At 38.4% G+C, this 20,369-nt stretch overlaps 1 protein-coding gene across 1 annotated transcript in view; it reads left to right on the top strand.

Annotated features, from left to right (window-relative positions):
• The window catches only part of atoh8 (atonal bHLH transcription factor 8), a 22,266-nt gene extending 8,103 nt beyond the window's left edge, over positions 1-14,163 (top strand). Inside the window, exons 2-3 of the mRNA XM_083560448.1 lie at positions 10,109-10,300; positions 13,785-14,163. Of these exons, the coding sequence (XP_083416574.1) occupies positions 10,109-10,300; positions 13,785-13,790 (198 nt within the window). The 3' untranslated portion in view covers positions 13,791-14,163. The remainder of the gene's footprint in view (positions 1-10,108; positions 10,301-13,784) is intronic.
• Positions 14,164-20,369: the final 6,206 nt, after the last annotated feature.

The raw sequence follows: 20,369 nt of genomic DNA, 5'->3' as shown, positions 1-20,369 counted from the left end.
ACTAAATAAATAAGTTTTCAACCTCGACTTGAACACTGAGACTGTGTCTGAGTCCCGAACACTGGTTGGAAGACTGTTCCATAACTGTGGGGCTTTATAAAAAAAAGATCTGCCCCCTGCTGTAGTCTTCATTATTTGAGGAACCAGCAGATAGCCAGCACCTTTTGATCTCAGTAGGCGTGGAGGATCATACCGGTACAGAAGTTCACTCAGATACTGCGGTGCGAGACCATTAAGTGCTTTATACGTCAGTAGTAGTATTTTATAATCAATGCGAGATTTAATTGGAAGCCAGTGTAGACTGATTAAAACAGGGGTGATGTGGTCATATTTCCTAGATCTAGTGAGGACCCTTGCTTCTGCATTCTGAACTAACTGAAGCTTATTTATGCACTTACTCGCACACCCAGACAGTAAAGCATTACAGTAGTCTAATCTAGAAGTAACAAAAGCATGAACTAGTTTTTCTGCATCCTGTAACGACATCATATTTCTAATTTTAGCAATATTTCTAAGGTGAAAGAAGGTGATCCTGGTGATATTATTCACGTGAGACTCAAAGGAAAGACTAGGGTCAATAATCACACCAAGGTCTTTGACAGCCGTACATGCTGAAACAGAAACACCATCCAGAGATGCTACGTAATCGGAAAGTTTACTTCTAGCTGCATGTGGTCCTAGTAAAAGTACTTCCGTCTTATCTGAGTTGAGCAGAAGAAAGTTATCAAGCATCCACTGTCTAATGTCCTTTACACACTTCTCAACATTGTTAAGCTGATCTCTCTCATCTGGCTTTGCTGAAATATACAGCTGTGTGTCATCAGCATAGCAATGGAAGCGAATCCCATGTTTATAATTTCACCAAAAGGCAGCATATATAAAGAGAAAAGCAGAGGGCCTAAAACAGATCCTTGAGGAACACCAAACTTTACCTCATAGAGTGTGGAGAACTCACCATTTACATCAACAAACTGATAGTGATCAGTCAAATAGGACCTGAGCCAAGAGAGAGCTGTTCCCTTTATTCTATCAACGTTCTCAAGTCTAGCAAGTAGTATAGTGTGATCAATGGTGTCAAAAGCTGCACTTAGGTCGAGCAAAACAAGTAAGGAGACAAAACCCTGTTCAGAGGCCAATAACAGGTCATTTACCACCTTAACTAGCGCCGTCTCTGTGCTATGATGAGGCTGAAATCCTGACTGATACATTTCAAAAATGTTATTCATAAGTAGGTGTGAGCATAACTGCTGTGCTACAACCTTTTCTAAAATTGTGGATATAAAGGGGAGATTTGCTATTGGTCTGTAGTTGGACAACTGGCATGAGTCAAGGTCAGGTTTCTTAATAAGGGGGTGGATAACTGCCAGTTTGAAGGATTTTGGTACATAACCAGTGCTAATGGAAGAGTTTATTATTTTTAAAACAGGTTCAATTACTTCTGGAGTTATCTGTTTAAAGAAACTTGTAGGCAAGGGATCGAGAATGCAGGTTGATGATTTTGATAAGGAAATTAATGAAATTAAGTCATTCTCATGAAAAGGAGTGAAGCTTTGTAGTTGATTGTCTGCTATAATTACACTGCTGTCTACAGGGTTACTTGTAAAATAATTTGGATTTATATTAACCGTCTGGATTTCTTGCCTGATATTTTCAATTTTATTATTAAAAAAGTTCATCAAATCATCACTACCTAATGATGGTGTGCATGTTAGCGCAGTGCTTTTATTTCCTGTTAATTTTGCTACCGTGCTGAATAAAAATCTAGGATTATGTTTGTTATTTTCTATGAGGGTGGAGAAATATGCTGATCTAGCAGCACTAAGATATTTTCTATAATTTAAGAGGCTCTCCTTCCATGCTATTTGAAATACTGTTAAATTTGTTTGACGCCATTTACGTTCTAATTTTCGAGTGGTCTGTTTTAAGGTGCGCGTATGATCATTATACCACTGTGCTAATTCTTTCTCCCTGATCATTTTGGTCTTATGGGGGGCTACATCATCTAGGGTATAACGTAATGTTGATTCTAGGTGTTTAGTGGCCCAGTCGAGCTCTGCGGGGTCAGATGGAGATCTATCTAATATCGTAATTTCTGGAAGATTATTGATAAAACGTGCTGCTGTAGCTGACGTGAAAGTACGCTTAACACGGTAACGTGGTTAGGTAGTAATGCAATGGCTGAGGCAGATTTTAAAAGAGATGAGATAATGGTCTGAAATAGCTTCAGACTGTGGAATTATGACGAAGTTTTTTATTTTTAATCCAAATGTTAACAACAAATCGAGAGTGTCCTATAACATTCTGATTAATTCCAACTGACTCTAGAATGGACACAACTGCTGCTCTTAAGGAGTCTTCCTGATTATCAAAATTAATATTAAAGTCACCAATAATTAATGCTTTGTCTAAAGAAGTAGCTAAATTTGCGATGAAATCTGCAAATTCTATTAGAAAATCAGAGTAGGGCCCTGGGGGTCTATAAATAATAATTAGTGGAATTGACTGACTGGACCTGCTTTCGGACACTGAATATTTTATGTTGATGTAACGAACTTCAAATGTTTTACATTTGTGTTTAGTCTTTTGTGTGACGTTTAGATTATTATTATAGTTAGCTGCGACTCCACCTCCTTTGCCATTTAAACGGGGTTGGTGTATGTAACTATACCCAGGAGGACTCACTTCATTTAATGCTACATTTTCATTCGGTTTAATCCATGTTTCTGTCAAACACATTATATTAAACTCCAGGTCGGTAATAATTTTGTTTATAATCAGCGCTTTTGATGTGAGAGATCTAATATTCAGCAATCCTATATTTAAATCAGAGGTGCTGGCTGTGCGTTCAGTCCTATTTAATTTAATGTTAATCAGGTTACTAAAACAGACTTTCTGATAATTCCTATATTTTGGTTTTGCTCGGGGGCACAAATTCAGACACAGTCTCAATTTTGTGGATCCTAAATGATGACTCCCTGACCTTGGCTCTAGACAGTCACTTTTTAACTAGTGCTGTTCTGAGACTATTACCTATACTACAAGAAATAAAAGCAGCACCTTCCCGGGTGGGATGGATACCGTCCCGCCCTAACAGGCCAGCCTTGCCCTCAAAAATGCTCCAATTATTAATAAAGCCCACATTGTTTTTGGAGCACCACTCGGACATCCAGCAGTTGAGCGACCATAACCTGCTGTAGGCTACATCGCCACGTCGCATTGGGATGGGGCCAGAGCATGTTACTGCATTGGACATTGCCTTCGCTAATTTACACACCTCTATAATATTACTCTTAGTAACCTCTGACTGTCGGCGGCGTATATCATTAGCGCCTGTGTGAAAAACTATCTTAGAGAACCTGTGCTTTCCTAAGAATCTAAGCTGACCTGCTATGTCCGGCTGGCCCTGGCTCACGGTATACACATAACCTGTGCTGATGGTGCCCCTAAAGGTCTAGCTATTTTCACGTGCCTCAGAATGGAGTCTTCTAAAACCAGAGCTCTTTCAGGTTTCTCAGCAGGTGCTTCACTGAGGAGAGCAAACCTGTTGGACACGTGAAGCGGAGAGGAATGCTGCTCCCGTGGGCGAGCCTTAGCTTTGGCTTTGCGAGTATGCCGCCGAGCCGTCACCCATTCGCCCCGCTGCGAGGGCTCTAAGGCCGGAGTCGGGGGAATATTAACTTCACCTAGGGCATCCAGACTTTCCCCTGCAGAACCTGGACTGCTCTCACACTCACTACTTCTCTCTAGACTCTGGATGCGCTCCTCTAATGCTTAGATCTTCTCCGTCAAAGAGCAAACTAGCTTACACTTCTCACAGATAAAATTATCGCTAACAACTGAGAGAGACTAACTAAACATGTCACACTTCACACACTGAATGAACTGGATGTTCGCCATAGCAGAGAAATGACGTACCTCAATGTGATTACTGTAGTATGTGTTCGTAGTTCTGGTGAATATCCTCCGCTCACTGCTTTCAAACCCTCAAACAGGGAAAAAAGCGCTCTTCCGAAAGCAAAAATAGACGAGACGGAGCCAACGGAAAGTGAAGGATGCAGGAAATCAAAACGATATTTTGATATTTTAAAGCGATGAAAGCGAGAAAAAACGAACTGTAACAAATTCAAAACGCCAATACAAACAAAATCCGCGGCAAACAGTTCAACAACAGGAAACAGGAACTGAAAAAACAGATAGTTGCCACCAACCTGAAATCTCACTAACTGGCTTACCAAAGTCTGAGTAGCAAAGAACAGATCATTTAGATTATGTTAAAGAATTTAGAGCTTTTAAAGCTTCCAGTATGTAATTCTAAATAAATCAGCTTTACAGAGTGATTTCCAGCTTTGTCCTTTAACACTCAAGAGAATCATTGGCATGAATGCCAGCTGGTCCTTTTGCAGAAGGGCTGAAATGCAGTGGAAATGTTTTTTTTTGGTTTTTTTTGGGAGATAAATTAAATTTTCATGGCAAAAAGTGTCTTTGCAATTAATTGCAACCCATCTGATCACTGCATAATGGTCTGGAGTATGTGGCAAATTGCCATCGTAAAAACGGAGGCAGCAGTGTTTTTCTAAAAACATTAGGCCAAGGCCTAATACACACCTAAGTACACTCTGTAGAAAACATGATGGCTCGAGGTGGAAGAAATGGGAGGCAGGCAAAAGTTTAACAACATTTATCTTCAAATATTCACATTTTCTTTGACTTTTCAGTTTAACACAAACAAAATTACCGTACACACACCTTTGTGTGCAATTACTTAACTAGGTCTGTATCAAGAATTTAAGCTATGTTCCATTTTTGATTTATACTTAATCTAATGGTGAGATCATATACCATATTTTTCGTTTTTTTTTTTAAACAACGAAGCGGCTAATATATGGATTTTTCCTGGGTTTTTCCCGGTTTCACAAACTTCAAGCCAAAAAACTGAGCTACATAATATTAGACCAATGAAATTTCCGAACGGAAACGAAAAAACGCACCTCACCTGTGTTCTGAGCTGCATAGCTTCGGGAGAAGTGCAGGTGGCGCACGACGATTAAAAAAGATAAACTCCCCAGTGAAATACATTGGTACCTTGACCTACGATTTTAATTCGTTCCGTGGACGAGCTCGTATCTCAATTTGCTCGCACATCAAATCAGTTTTCCATATTGAAAATACTTAAAATGGCATTAATCCGTTCCAACCCTCAAATTGACACCCCGTTTTTATGTTTCATGTTATTAAATTGGAAAATACATTTATAAATAACAAATCTTGTATTAAAACATAATAGAAATAGTATGTAAAGATATAATAAGGTTTTATTTAGTGTATTTTACTTGGAGATGAGACGACTTGAGCTAACGAAAACGCCGGTGGGGGTGGGTGGGTGTGTGTGTGTATATGTGTGTGTGTGTGTGTGTGTGTGTGTGTGTGTGTGTGTGTGTGTCTGGAGGAGGGGTAGAGGCGATAAGCAGAGGCGGAGGGAAAACTCGTTTTTTACTATCACTTCTGTACACTACGTATCCCTAAACTTTACTTTTTCTTCTTTGCTTATCTTAATTTTCGTCACAATCTTTGCTTTCTGGCTTCGCTTCGCCATCTAGCAGCAGCGTCTTGAGCTCGTACCTCAATTTTTTGCTCGCGTAACAAAGCAAAAAAATCGACCGAGTGACCGCTCGTACCTCGGAAAACTCGTACATTAATGCATTCGTAGGTCAATGTACCACTGTAGTTGTGAAAGGAAGGAGGAAGACAGTAAACAATGACTTACTTGGTCGGCTACTGTTTAGATACAAGCCGTTGTAGCGCCTTGAGTCTGGGTCAAGGGAGAGCTCGCTAACTCCAGTTGCAACAGAAATCATAAGCACAGACAGGTTTCCAAAATGCGTGCTTTTTTTTTTTCTTGGCAACAGCGTTATGGATTAGTCAAAGAAACTTAGGAATGAGCATCAGAAAATAATAAGGACATAATCCTCAGTCTCACACGCACACACACGCAGTAATACCGGGAGAATGCAGTGAAGTGCTATTCCAAAAATGCCACTCTGTTCTGTTAGGAGCCACAACATATTTCACCCGTTACACCGTGTAACAGACACTCTCTTTCGTTAAAGCCTGTGTAAAGTTTATTAGTTTCAGTGTAGACGTAGGCGGCTTATACACAGGTGCGGCTTATTTATGTTAAAAATAAAAATATTTGTAAAATTCAGTGGGCAGTCCATGTCTTGTTGAAAACACAGCATTTGTTATCAACTTTTCTTTTCTTAGCGTGAGCCGACATCTTGAGGGTAACCTGGCTAGCGTCACTTGTCGCTGTTCACCTTCACTCACAGCTCACGCATGCACATACGTCTATACGTAAGTAATACAAACGTAACGCTTTTCAAAATAACATTTTTAATTTTAAAATAAAAACAAAATAAAACATTTTCGGTGCATCCATATAATTTATGATTGGCCTCACAGGGACGTACAAAGGGCTGGATGTTCCCCGCGGGCCGTAGTTTGCCCAGGTCTGCTCTAGGGTCTCTAGAAAGATCTGCCGCGATGCAAACAACAACCTCGTATCACCACTAAAGCTCTAATAGACACCGCAACCAAACAGGGGAGATTGTATCAAGATCCACCGTTCAGCGAACTGTGCATCGAGGTGGTCTCCATGGACCTCAATCCAGAAAGACACCACTCCTTACCCAGAGACACCGAGATGCATGCCAGGCCTTTGCGAAGGGATCACCTAGATAGAAGTCTGAACTCCTGGTCATCCATCCACTGGTCAGACAAAACTTGACCTCTTTGGACATATGGATGTTGCAAAGTTTTGGCATAAGATTGAATTCTTCTCCCTTCTTAGGAATACCATTCCAACGGTCAAGCATGCCGGTGGTCAAATCAGGCAACGAGGACGCTTCTCTGACAGTGGTTTTATTCTTGATAAAAACCTGGTGGCATCAGCACACAGGCTCATCCTGCCAGAGAATTGGACCTACCAGCAGGATAATGGTCTAACTATGGTTCAGGGACAACAACATAAATGTTCTGGAGTGGCCAAGTCAAAGACCTTACCTGAACCCAATTAAGAATTTGTGGAGAGAGTTGAAGATCCGGGTCCATGCTAGGAAGCCTTCCAATCTCCCAACTGGATGCTTTTGCGACGCAAGAGTGGGGAAACAGACAGCAGACCTTTAGAAATCTTGTGGAGACCTACAAGAAGCGTTTGCAGGCCGTCATTAAGAACAGAGGCTTTTTTGCTTTATTGCTTATATAAACATTGTAATATAAAGGATATAAATAATTCTAAACATGGTGATTTTTAAATATTTGACAATAAAAAGCCATTAAATGTAAGATTTCTTGAAATATTACGTTATTCTCTTAGTTATTTGTCTCATATTAAATATATGAAATGATTATAAAACATTCATCACAAAAGACTATAAAAATAACAAGAGTATTAATAATTTTGAGCACAACTTTACATACATACGTACAAACATGGAATATTATCTTAAAATACACACTTTAATTTAGTATTTATTGTGTTTGAATATGAATTTAGAATGCTAGGAGTTGAGAAGAAAGAAGAGAGAAAAACAGCCAATTCTCTGAACAATAAAACCAGAAAACATTAGCACATAGGAAATTTAGCAAAACCAACACAAATTTATTATTTACACAACTTGCTATTCTTTGATTATTTTACTTTCTTTTTTTTAATTGTTTCTTTCCCCTTATGAATTGTATAAATTTGGTATATTACTATTAATTAATGTGCAAGAGCACGTTTAAACAATTTCAATTAGGGCACATTGTATTTCAGTTTTTCACCACAAATTTACATTGGAAAAATGTGGGGTGCTGCCTCGCTTAGTACAATGATAACAGCTAGCCTGTCCGTCAACATCATACACTAAATTTCTAGTGTAGAAACTCGATGGTTTTGGAATAATTTTGAACACATTTATGAGCTAACAATTTAGGATTTATTCCGTTTATATAAAATCCTGTAAATTCAAGTGGATGATTATGCTTTATATTTCAGCCTATACAAATGAGACATGGCTAGCCACTTTCCATTTCTCACAAATATATTCCTAGGTTTTACCTACTGTGATGAATAATGATGAATGAGGAATGTTAATCATATTTAAACCAATGTGAAACAGGAAGTCACGATTAAATAATTTCATCTCAAAAATATCAAAATATATTTTACCCATATAAATGTATATGGGGTAAATATTTTTTTCTTGATAAAACTGTTTTTTGTCAAACAACACAACTGTGTTGTTTTCTAAACAAAAGGTTTTGTTCTTGTTCTAAACAAGAACAAAAATTTTATAGGATTCTTTGCTTGTATTTGACAGTGGTGCCAGAATTACTCAAATCAAGTTTTGTCATACTTCCACATATACAAAAGAATGAAATGTCGTTACTATGGAGCAAGGTGCATAGGGATTGAAACAGCAAGTTTAGACACAAATATTAGACATATCAGAGTTAAGGTGCAATACTGTACATATGAGGTAGATGTAATAGATAATAGAGGTTGGACTGTAGTTATTGTAACAACAGAGTTGATTGAAGTGCGAGTGCACAGTCAGAGTGACTATGTGCAAGTGTGTGCAATGTCCAGTGTGTAATATTTTAGAGAATGGAGTTGGTGTTGGTAGTCTAGGTGACCAAGAAGCTTGGTACTACTGACTCTCACCACTACTGAACCACTGATAAGCAGGAAAGGGTGGACACCCGACCCTTTCCTGAAGTCGACAATGATCTCTGTTTTGTCTACATCATTAAGTTTGCTGACGAAACGACAGTAGTGGGCCTCATCAGCAATGATGATGAAACACCATACAGAGGAACAGGTTGCTGTTGTTGTGACAACAGTTCACGAGTTGTTCGACCTCCTCTCTGTATAGTGTTTCATCATCAGCAGTGAACTTGATGATGAGGTTTGATTCTGACTTTGCAGTCATGGGTGAGCAAAGTGAACAGCTGATGGTGATGGTGCCTGATGTTCTGCTGCCGATGGGCACTGACTGTGGTCTCTCTGTCAGGAAGTCTAGAATCAAGTTGCAGAGTGGTATTGAGTCCCAGTAGAGAAAGTTTCCCCACCAGTTGCGGAGGGATGATTGTATTGAATGCTGAGCTGAAGTCAACAAACAGCATTCTGACATAGGTGTCCTTTGTCTCCAGATGTGAGAGAAAAGAGGGCAGGGTGTAGGAGATGGCGTCATCAGTGGAGCGGCTAGTATGCAAATTGAAGGTGGGTCCAGTGAGGTGTGCAGAGCAGAGTGAATGAGCCTCTTGACTAGATGGTCAAAGCACTTTATTATGATGGGAGTCACTGCTACTGCACAGTAATCGTTGAGACACCTCATTGTTGACTTCTTTGACACCCGGATAATAGTGGTCTTTTTGAAGCTCGCAGGATCCACAGCCTGGCTCAGGGATATGTTGAAGATGTCTGTAAGGACACTTGCCAGCTGGTCAGCACAGTCCCTGAGCACTCTCCCTGGTATGTTATCCAGGCCTGCGGCTTTACATGAGTCGACTCTAGATAGTGTCGTCATCTGTGGCCAGGGAGAGCACCTGCTCTTTAGGGGTGGGTGTGGACTTGCATGATTGTATGATGTTCAGACCTTTAAATCACGTGTAGAAGTCGTTTAACATGTCAGGGAGATGAGGGTCACTGTTGGTAGCATGTGATGTGGTTTTGTAGTCAGTTTTTGATGGTTTTGGAAAAATATGAGCCCTTGATGACCTGAGAGGTCCTTCTATTAGTTAAGGGCATTGTACAACCCCAATTCCAAAAACTTTGGGTCACTGAGTAAATTGTAAATAAAAAGAGAATGCAAATGCAAATCTCAAACTCTTAGATGCTCTTTTTTTTTTTTATACCCAATCACTTTACTGACCTGTTACCAATTTGCCAAATGATTTTATTAATATTATTATTATTATGTTTTTCTAAGTAGTTTCTTTTCATTTAATGCTACACATGTCTTTAAAATGTAATTTCTAAAGATTTAATATAAACCTCTTACTGTTTTAATGTATTAATAATATTCCATATTACCTCTTTACCCTGTGTTTAACACTGCCTTTATAGGTGCCCTGCTACTCTTATGGACAGAAGCTATCCAAGCTGGCTATATTAAGAATTGCTTGCAACTATATCCTGTCACTGGCTCAACTTGTAGATTTGGACTATACACCAGACCACAGCAACATGAGCTTCAGGGAGTGTGTTCAGCAGTGCACCAGAACCCTGCAAGCTGAGGGTCGTTCGAAGAAGAGAAAGGTAAATAGAACTGAAGGAGGTTTTTCAAATTTTATAAATGTGATTTAGATACTTGTATGGTAAAGTTACTAAAGCATGCATTTCAATAATTATTTTGTATCAAAGCCTGCATGGTCACACTGTATGCAAATGCTGATGCTGATGATGCCTGTGGTTTCCAGAATAAAGACCATTGTCTGCGAAATATTTTAACCTGCCTGATTCATCCTGATGCCCTACTTTTCATCACTCGTGTAAATCTCATCACCACTTGATGCTTCTAGGGATGGTCCCACATAGACAGCCTAAACATACAAATGTGGATCTTACCATTTAAGATTGCTTTGGACTGCAAGTGATACAATTTTGCTTTGATGGCTCAGGACTACAAATTGCCACAAAAAGTTTAGGACTACAGTTGCAATAAACACTATTGCACTTTCTTCCATCAGTGAACAAAAAATACTTTTTGTTAAAGCTATAATGAATTCCCGATTACACAATTGTAATTTTTTGATTACAAAAGAAATTATTTATAAATTAATATTCAGCCACATCCAAATTAGATTACCGTAATTTCCGGACTATAAAGCGCATAAGCCGTATATATAAGCCGCACCCACTGAATTTTACAAATATTTTTATTTTTAACATAAATAAGCCGCACCTGTGTATAAGTCTACACTGAAACTAATGAACTTTACACAGGATTTAACGAAAGAGAGTGTCTGTTACACGGTGTAACGGGTGAAATATGTTGTGGCTCCTTTAAGAGCAGAGCGGCATTTTGTGAATAGCACGTCACTGCATTCTTCCGGTATTACTGCGTGTGTGTGCGTGTGAGACTGAGGATTATGTTCTTATTGTTTTCTGATGCTCATTTCTAAGTTTTTTTGACTAACCCATAACGCTGTTGCCAAGAAAAATAAAAAAGCACGAGTTTTGAAAACCTGTCTGTGCTTATATGATTTCTGTTGCAACTGGAGTTAGCGAGCTATCCCATGACCCAGACTCGACGCGCTACAACGGCTTGTATCTAAACAGTAGCCGACCAAGTAAGTCATTGTTCACTGTCTTCCTCCTTCCTTTCACAACTACAGTGGTACATTGACCTACGAGTGCATTAATTTACGAGTTTTCCGAGGTACGAGCGGTCACTCGGTCGATTTTTTTGCTTTGTTACGCGAGCAAAAATTGAGGTACGAGCTCGAGACGCCGCTGCTAGATGGCGAAGCGAAGCCCGAAAGTAAAGATTGTGACGAAAATTAAGATAAGCAAAGAAGAAAAAGTAAAAATTTTAAAGTATAGGGATACCTAGTGTACAGGAGTGATAGTAAAAAATGTGTTTTCTCTCCGCCTCCGCTTATCGCCTCTACCCCTCCTCCCCACACACACACACACACACACACACCCCACCGGCGTTTTCGTTAGCTCAAGTCGTCTCATCTCCAAGGAAAATACACTGAATAAAACCTTATTATATCTTTACATACTCTTTCTATTATGTTTTTATACAAGATTTGTTATTTAGAAATGTATTTTCCAATTTAATAACATGAAACATAAAAACGGGGTGTCATTTTGAGGGTTGGAATGGATTAAGGCCATTTTAAGTATTTTCAATATGGAAAACTGATTTGATGTGCGAGCAAATTGAGATACGAGCTAGTCGATTTAAACTCGTAGGTCAAGGTACCACTGTATTTCTTTGGGGAGTTTATCTTTTGTCATCGTCGTGCACCACCCGCACTTCTCCCGATATCGTGCAGCTCAGAACACAGGTGAGGTGCGTTTTTTTTTTTTTTTTTTTTTTTTTTTTTCGTTTTCGTTCGGAAATTTCATTGGTCTAATATTATGTTGCTCAGTTTTTTGGCTTGAAGTTTGTGAAACCGGGAAAAACCCAGGAAAAATCCATATATTAACCGCTTCGTTGTTTAAGCCGCGGGGTTCAAAACGTGGGAAAAAAGTAGCGGCTTATAGTCCGAAAAATACGGTAGTTTATTTTTGGGCGATTAAGAGGTGCAATAACAATTATAAGTCTTGAAATAAATTGTAATAGTCTGAGCTTTTTTTATTTTTTATTTTAATGATGGTAGTGAAGGCACTGTTTTTGATTTTGTTGACCCTTATCTTAACAATACAGACCCTAGCTCTTTGGAGACAAAAGAATCCAGCATGTTCTCACAAAGTGGTCTGTACTGCCTTGGTTTCCTATCTCACTGGTGAATTAAATGTTTAGCAGGTTCCTCCTCTGTCCGATTGTGTGTCCCAGTTAAATGCAATGATTTGAAACCCACAGCCGGATTCCGTACACCTACATGTTTGGCCTTTTCAGAGGGAAGCACATGCTCAAGACTATAAAAATAGTGCCCTCCCCCAATAAGATTCATCATATCTCCGGATCATCTATACTTTAGCAATATTCTCAAGTTTTCATAATAAGTTATCTTACTTATCCTCAGTTATATTCATTATTTTAATGTATTTAAGAAAATATAATGTCCCACTGCTTGTATTCTGCAGTTTATTTGCCCCAGTTCAGCTTATAGCCCCTTCTTAGTGAGGAAAGGGAAGCAATTTAATGACTTGTAATTCCAGCCCTATTAATAATTTACAAGCTTTACTTAATCCAAAACTTTGAAGTAAAGTAAACATTTTAACAATGTCTCATTTAAATATTTTTTTTTAATTATAAAGCTCTGAAGGGCACAGATAATACTGGTTTATTATAATTTAACATTTTAATTTAAGATGTTTTTAATTTTTACTGCAAAGAAAGAATGGTCTGCTTCATTTGTGAAATAATGTGCTTCCATTACATAAAGCAAAGTCAGAAGGAAAATAGGCAGGCGCTCCTCCCCCTCTTGCTGGCAGTCCCAGACACCAGATGTTTGCAAAGCTAGCTGGGAAGTCCTGCTGGCGCCATTCAGGGCAGAGGGCAGGGTGAAGGCACGCGAGTTGGAACGAGGAGAATTCACTCACTACAGGAATTGGCACATTACCCAGTGCATTACCCTGGCGGGATCCCCAGTTCTTCCTAAGCCATCTGTGCAAAAAGGAAAAAGTTCTATATCTATAAATGAGAGTGGGGGAGGGCAGGGAATCTTTTTGTCAAAGAGGGGGAGAGAGAGAGAGAGAGAGAGAGAGAGAGAGTCGGTGGAAGAGAGACAGACATGTAGTCTGGTGTTAGGGTGGAGTTCATAAAATGTTTTTGTTTTAACTGATCTGATTGGTCTTGCATGTATTGTCATTATGGTCTTGCAATGTCTAACTAATGTCTTTACTCATCACATCTCCAAATACTTATCCACTTTGGATTAAATAAAAAAAAAAGAAAAAAAAAAGTGTCTTTAACTGTGACATGAATTGAACCTTGTTCTTCCATTCTATAATCATAATGATCCATTTGTTTGCTTAACCCAAAGAAGTATTTTTTGAGTTTAATTTAATTTAATTTACTTTGTCTTTCAACTGTAAATATGTATATGTATGTATGTTTGTATAGGAATAAAATGAAGACTCTGGCTTAGAAGAAAGGAAAACTTCAACACTTATTCAAGAATGATAAGACAAGACATTCTACACTGATGCATCCTTACACTTGAAATATGATATCCTGGAATGTTTTATAGAAGTAGGCTAAACCAAGAGAAAACAATAAAAAACAGAACAATAAAACAATAACTGCAAGTTATAATTGGAATATAATACAATAAACATTGTGGCATACTGTTCAGAAGAATTACAACTCTTTACACTAAAAATGATGTAAAATGCCCATGTATGTTGATCTGTTCATACATTGCAATAGTAACATTTATTAAAGAAATGACATTTCTTTTTGTTAACAATAATAGTTTGAATAAATATTTTATCTAAAGTTTTATTGGAGTCTAATCTGAATTCCTTATTTTTTTATTTAATAAAAGTTAATGTGAAAAACATTTCCTCAAAATCTGCAGGTATAGCTTTGGAAAAAGCTTTAGGTTTTTACGAGATGGTCATTGAGATTTGTTCATCCTTACACTTAAAAATTATTTTTTTTAAACTTCAAGAAGAAATTTAAATAATTGATTTAAAGTTAATAAATAAAACAAAAAAATTCTTATATGACTTATACCAGGTGTTCCCAAACTAGGGCTGGGATCAAGTCAAGTCAAGAGGCCAAGAGAGAAAACAGCTTTTTTTATTTAATAAAATTATATAACAGATATTAGAATTATCCATCTAAATATGAAAACAGGGTATTTGTGCTATTTTTATATTTGTCACTATCTGATGTGCAGCAGTAGAATAAGTATTTAACAATTCAATTCATTTTTATTTGTATAGCACTTTTAACAAAGAACATTGTCTCAAAGCAGCTTTACACAGATAATGTGGTGATATAAAGAACATCTTATTAATTTTTAAGTGTAAGTTTGTCCCTGATGAGCAAACCGGTGGCGAATGTGGCAAGGAAAAACTCCCTGAGATGGCATAAGGAAGAAACCTTGAGAGGAACCAGACTCGAGGAAACCCATCCTCATCTGGGTTACACCTAATGTTACGGGGTGCAGTGATAGTGATCAGAAGCAAACTGTAGTTCTGAATCAGTTAACAACAGAAGCAGAACATTTTTCTCACCTCTGCTAAAAAAACAAAAACAAAAAATCATTATGTCTTGAAGGCCATGTACTATTCTTTAACACAAATTGTGAATTGTTATTTTATAGTTTATATTTTTTAGAGGTTAAGCGTTTTTCTCTGGCTTTTAAAAATGAATGAATAAAACCCAACTCTTACTAAGAACATTTTTAATTATGAAGGTCAACCACAGAAGATTGAATTTGAAATAACACAAAAAGATGTTACACCAATATCAGAGCCGGTATGTCAGAAGCTTGGTCTGGTAAAGAGATGCATGATATCAAGATCATTTTGATCTCTGAGCAAGGCAAATAGAAGTAAGTTTGTGCTAGTATTCACTGGAATATGCTGCTTAGCTAACAGCACTAGATTACAAATTGACATCAACTCCATTGTGCATCCTCTACAATAATTCACTGGGGAAACAACACCAGGAAGGAAAATAAAAAGTGTCGCTCACAGAGAGATCAGCAGCATTTTCAGTAGCATGGCATTAACGCCTAGGGAAACCCAGAGAAAACAACCTGACATTTAAACAAAATCAAATTTAAAACAGAGTTAGAGACATCAAATACATTTTCAATTTCAATGTAATCTATCCAGCTACCACCAGTAAAATATAATCGGGAACTATTCAGATTCATTGGTATGATATCCTACATTTAAAAAAAATTGCTTGAAAAGGACACATTGTCTTGTCATGGGAGGAGATACAACAACAAAATTTTGAGGAAATTTGTAGTAGCAGCTGTTCACTAATGTGTCCATCTGTTTTACAATGTCAACAAAAGTATGCCATTACTGGTAGATGCAAGCACAGAATGTAATGGTGCAGAAAAAAATGATCTCTGTGGTTTTAACTATGACATGCTTGTTAATGTTAGACAAGCTGTCTTTTTGGGTTGTTTGTTGAACAGCAGTCTGAAAGAGATCATGCTATAATGAAAGAGATCACACATTTTCTACATTCTGATGTTTTATGTCAGAATGACATGTTTTAATAAGTACACAATTCCTACTTACAATATCATTATAGCAGCCAGGTGTTACTAACGATAACAAAGCTTTAATAAAGATAGTCACACTATTTGATGATTTACTAGTCTTATGCATTAGACTAGTAAATCATCAAGTAGTTTGACTATCTCTGTTAAAGTTTTGTTGTTCTGGATCAGGTAAGACCACATAATGCCAAAAACCACAGGTATCCATGAAGAAGTAAGAGCATAGTCAGGTATTATGTGTGTATAAACAGAAGGCAGGCAAACCAACAGGTAGCATGTAATGATTCTTACCTATGGCCAGCCTACTTAGCTCTAAACTTTTTTTTGCTTTTCAGGGCTGGACGTGATCAGAGAAAAAGAGTAAGTTGAGAGACACAGAATAAAAGTTTCATTATAGAAGACCGCGAATTTCGTGTTTGTGTCAGCATTTAAATATTTACAGTTTTCTGTCTCTCATCCTTTAAATAATCATAAATTATTGTTTTGATTTCCTCTATTCTCTACTTTCTGTCTGCTGCATTTCTATTTTTTCTTATTAGAAGAGTGCTTTATTTCCTATTTTTACGCAATGTGTGGAGGCCATTCCCATTGGAAGTGCGAACACACACCACAGTTACCACATTAAGGTACGTAATTTCTCCGATATTGCGAGCATCCAGCTCATTCAGTGTGTGGAGTGTGGAATGTATAGTCAGTCTTTCTCCGTCGCTAGTGATAATTTTATCTGTGAGAAGTGCAAGTTAGTTTGCTCTTTGACAGAGAAGATCCTAGCATTAGAGAAGCACATACAGAGTTTAGAGAGAATTAGTGAGTGTAAGAGCAGTCCAGGCTCTGCAGGGGAAAGTCTGGATGCCCTAGGTGGAGTTAGCATTTCCCGTCTCTGTGAGACGGTTTGGTAGCATACTTGTAAGGTTTGCTCTCCTCGCTGAAGCACTCGCTGAGAAACCTAAAAATGCTCTGGTTATAGAAGACTCTATTCTGAGGCACGTGAAATTTAGGCCTTTAGGGCCTAACCAACCTTTAGGGGCAGCAGCACAGGTTTGGTGTATACTGGTAGCAAGGGTGCAAAACACTAGCAGATCAGCTTGGGGTTCTAGGAAAGCATAGGTACTCTATGATAGTTTATCACAAAGGAGCTAATGATATACGACTTCCACAGTCAGAGGTCACTAAGAGTAACATTATAGAGGTGTGTAAATTAGCAAAGGCAATGTCCAATGCAGTAATTTGCTTTGGCCCTATCCAAATGCGGCGTGCAATGTAGCTTACACCAGGTTATGAACTGCTGGCTGTCTGAATGGTCTCCAAAACCAATGTTAGCTTCATAAATAATTGGGGCAATTTTGAGAGCAAGGCTGGCCTTTTAAGTCGGGACGGTATCCATCCCACTCGGGAAGGTGCTACTCTTATTGCTTGTACTGTAGTATGTCATAGTCTCAGAACAGCACCAGGGAGGAGGCAAACAGGCTAAACCAACTGTCTGCTAGCTACACAGAGTCATCACTCAGGGTCCACCAAATTGAGACTGTGTTTCCTGAGCTAAAACAAAATGTAAAAATGTTGTTTGTCTGTAGAAATTCTGCTTAAGTAACTTGATCAATATTAAATTTAATAAGAATGAATGTACAGCCAGCACCTCTGATCTAAAGATTGGATTGTTGAACATTAGATATCGCACATCAAAAGAGCTGACTATAAAATAATTATTACCGACCAGTAATGTGTAATGTGTTTGACAGAAACGTGGATTAAATTGAATGACTATCCAGCATTAAATTAAGCTAGTCCTCCTGGGTATAGTTACAGCTATTTATAATAATAATCTAAGTGTCACAAAAAAACTAAACAAATGTAACACATTCAAAGGTCTTTACACCAACATAAAATAATTAAAATCCGAAAGCAAGTCTAGTCATTCAATTCCACTCATTATTATTTATAAACCCTGGGGCTCTACTGTGATTTTCCAGTAGAAAACTTCTTTACAAAAAGCATTAAATGTTGGTAACTTTTTAATTTTGATTATCAGGAAGACTCCTTATGAACAGCAGTTGTGTCCACTCTAGATTTGTTAGGAATTTAATCAGAATGTTATAGGACCCATTAATAGTGTTGGAGACACTCTTGATTTAATAAAAACATTTGGATTAAATATAAAAAATATAGTCCACAGTCTACAGTCTTTCCTTAGAGGCTCATGTGAATAACCAGGATAGCCTTTTATTATTATTATTATTATAGCCTTTTACTATTATGGAACAGCCTTCCAATTAGTGTTCAGGAATCTGTGTCTCAGTGTTCAAGTCGAGGCTGAAAACATATTTATTTAGCTAAGCCTTTTATTGGTAGGTTTTTCTTAGATTAAAGAGCAGATCTCAAGGATCTGTTTTAGGCCCACTGCTTTTCTCTTTATATATGCTGCCTCTGGGTGAAATTATACATAAACATGGTATTCGCTTCCATTGCTATGCTGATGATACACAGTTGTATATTTCAGCAAAGCCAGATGAGAGAGATCAACTTAACAATGTTGAGGAGTGTGTAAAGGACATTAGACAGTGAAAGCAAACTTTCCGATTATGTAGCATCTCTGGATGGTGTTTCTGTTTCAGCGTGTACGGCTGTCAAAGACCTTGGTGTGATTATTGACCCGAGTCTTTCCTTTGAGTCTCACGTGAATAATATCACCAGGATCGCTTTTTTCACCTTAGAAATATTGCTAAAATTAGAAATATGATGTCGTTACAGGATGCAGAAAAATTAGTTCATGCTTTTGTTACATCTAGATTAGACTACTGTAATGCTTTACTGTCTGGGTGTTCGAGTAAGTGCATAAATAAGGTTCAGTTAGTTCAGAATGCAGCAGCAAGAGTCCTCACGAGATTTAGGAAATATGACCACATCACTCCTGTTTTAATCAGTCTACACTGGCTCCCAATCAAATCTCGCATCGATTATAAAATACTACTACTGGCGTATAAAGCACTAAATGGTCTCGCACCGCAGTATCTGAGTGAACTTCTGTACCGGTATGATCCTCCACGCCTACTTAGATCAAAAGGTGCTGGCTATCTGTTGGTTCCTCAAATAATGAAAACTACAGCAGGGAGCAGATCTTTCTCTTATAAAGCCCCACAGTTATGGAACAGCCTTCCAATCAGTGTTCGGGACTCAGACACAGTCTCAGTGTTCAAGTCGAGGTTGAAAACATATTTATTTAGTCAAGCCTTTTACCAGTAGATTTTTTTCTTAGGTAAAGGCGCAGATCTGGAGGGAACATGGATATAGAGTGTTTGGTGAACTGGGATATTTGTATGCTGTCGTCCCCTCACTCTCACACGTTCATTCAGGTTCGTTGACGGTGGTGTGGTGGGTCGTCTCTTATCCCAGAGATCCCTCATGTTGGTGTTACCTTCTGGTTCTCCCTTTTAGCTATGCTGCCATAGCGAGTCTTGCCGGAGTCCAAACTGCACAGTGATATTAACTTTCATACAACAATAAAGACACTTAATAATCCATATCCTTCTCTTCCTGTCACCCCTCTTCTCTCTCTCTCTCTCTCTCTCTCTCTCTCTCTCTCTCTCTCTCTCTCTCTCTCTCTCTCTCTCTCACACACACTCTCTCTTTGTCGAGTTAAACATGCCCCTGAGGCTCCAGTGACCACTGTTCCTGCCCCTCTCCCCTCCGTGGATCTTCCCACTTCGTCCAGGCCTGCCTCTGGATAGTGTTCTCTTCGACTGGATGCCACTCTGTGTAGCTTGGGACGGTTTCTCATCAACGCCTTGGGTGGTTCCATGAAATTCCGGAGTAAGAACGGGCACTTTTAACGATGGATTGGACTGTAGTTGTGTCTGCTACATTGACTCAGGACTACTTTTCGCTTGTGATCATCATCACTGTACCCCGCAACATCTTATATCTGCTATAAATAGACATTCGGTGCAACCCAGATGAGGATGGGTTCCTTCTTGAGTCTGGTTCCTCTCAAGGTTTCTTCCTTATGCCATCTCAGGAAGTTTTTCCTGGCCACAGTCGCCACCGGCTTGCTCATCAGGGACAAACTTACTTATAAAGAACATATTCACTTTAAATCACCACATTATCTGTGTAAAGCTGCTTTGAGACAATGTTCATTGTTAAAAGCGCTATACAAATAAAAATGAATTGAATTGAATCTGGAGGGATCATCGATATTGTTACGGCTTCTTTATATACGTCTAGGGTTGAAGCTGTAATATTCATACTGTGATCCGGCTTGTGATCTTTCTGTGATCCATGTGATCTTTCTTGTGATCCATACTGTGATCTTTCACACTGCTAGCAAAGTGAAAGATTTTGATTCGATGCGAGAACTTGTCTTATTAGAAGAGTTTAAAAGTTGTCTGCCGGAACGTGTTGTAGTTTACCTGAACGAACAGAAAGTAACTTCTTTGTCACATGCAGCTGTGTTAGCGGAC

The sequence above is a fragment of the Silurus aristotelis genome (genome assembly GCF_946808225.1).
Source record: "Silurus aristotelis genome assembly, chromosome: 14".
In the NCBI taxonomy this organism is placed as follows: domain Eukaryota; kingdom Metazoa; phylum Chordata; class Actinopteri; order Siluriformes; family Siluridae; genus Silurus; species Silurus aristotelis.
Note: the sequence above shows the minus strand (reverse complement) of the source record. Positions and strands in the feature narration are given on the sequence as shown.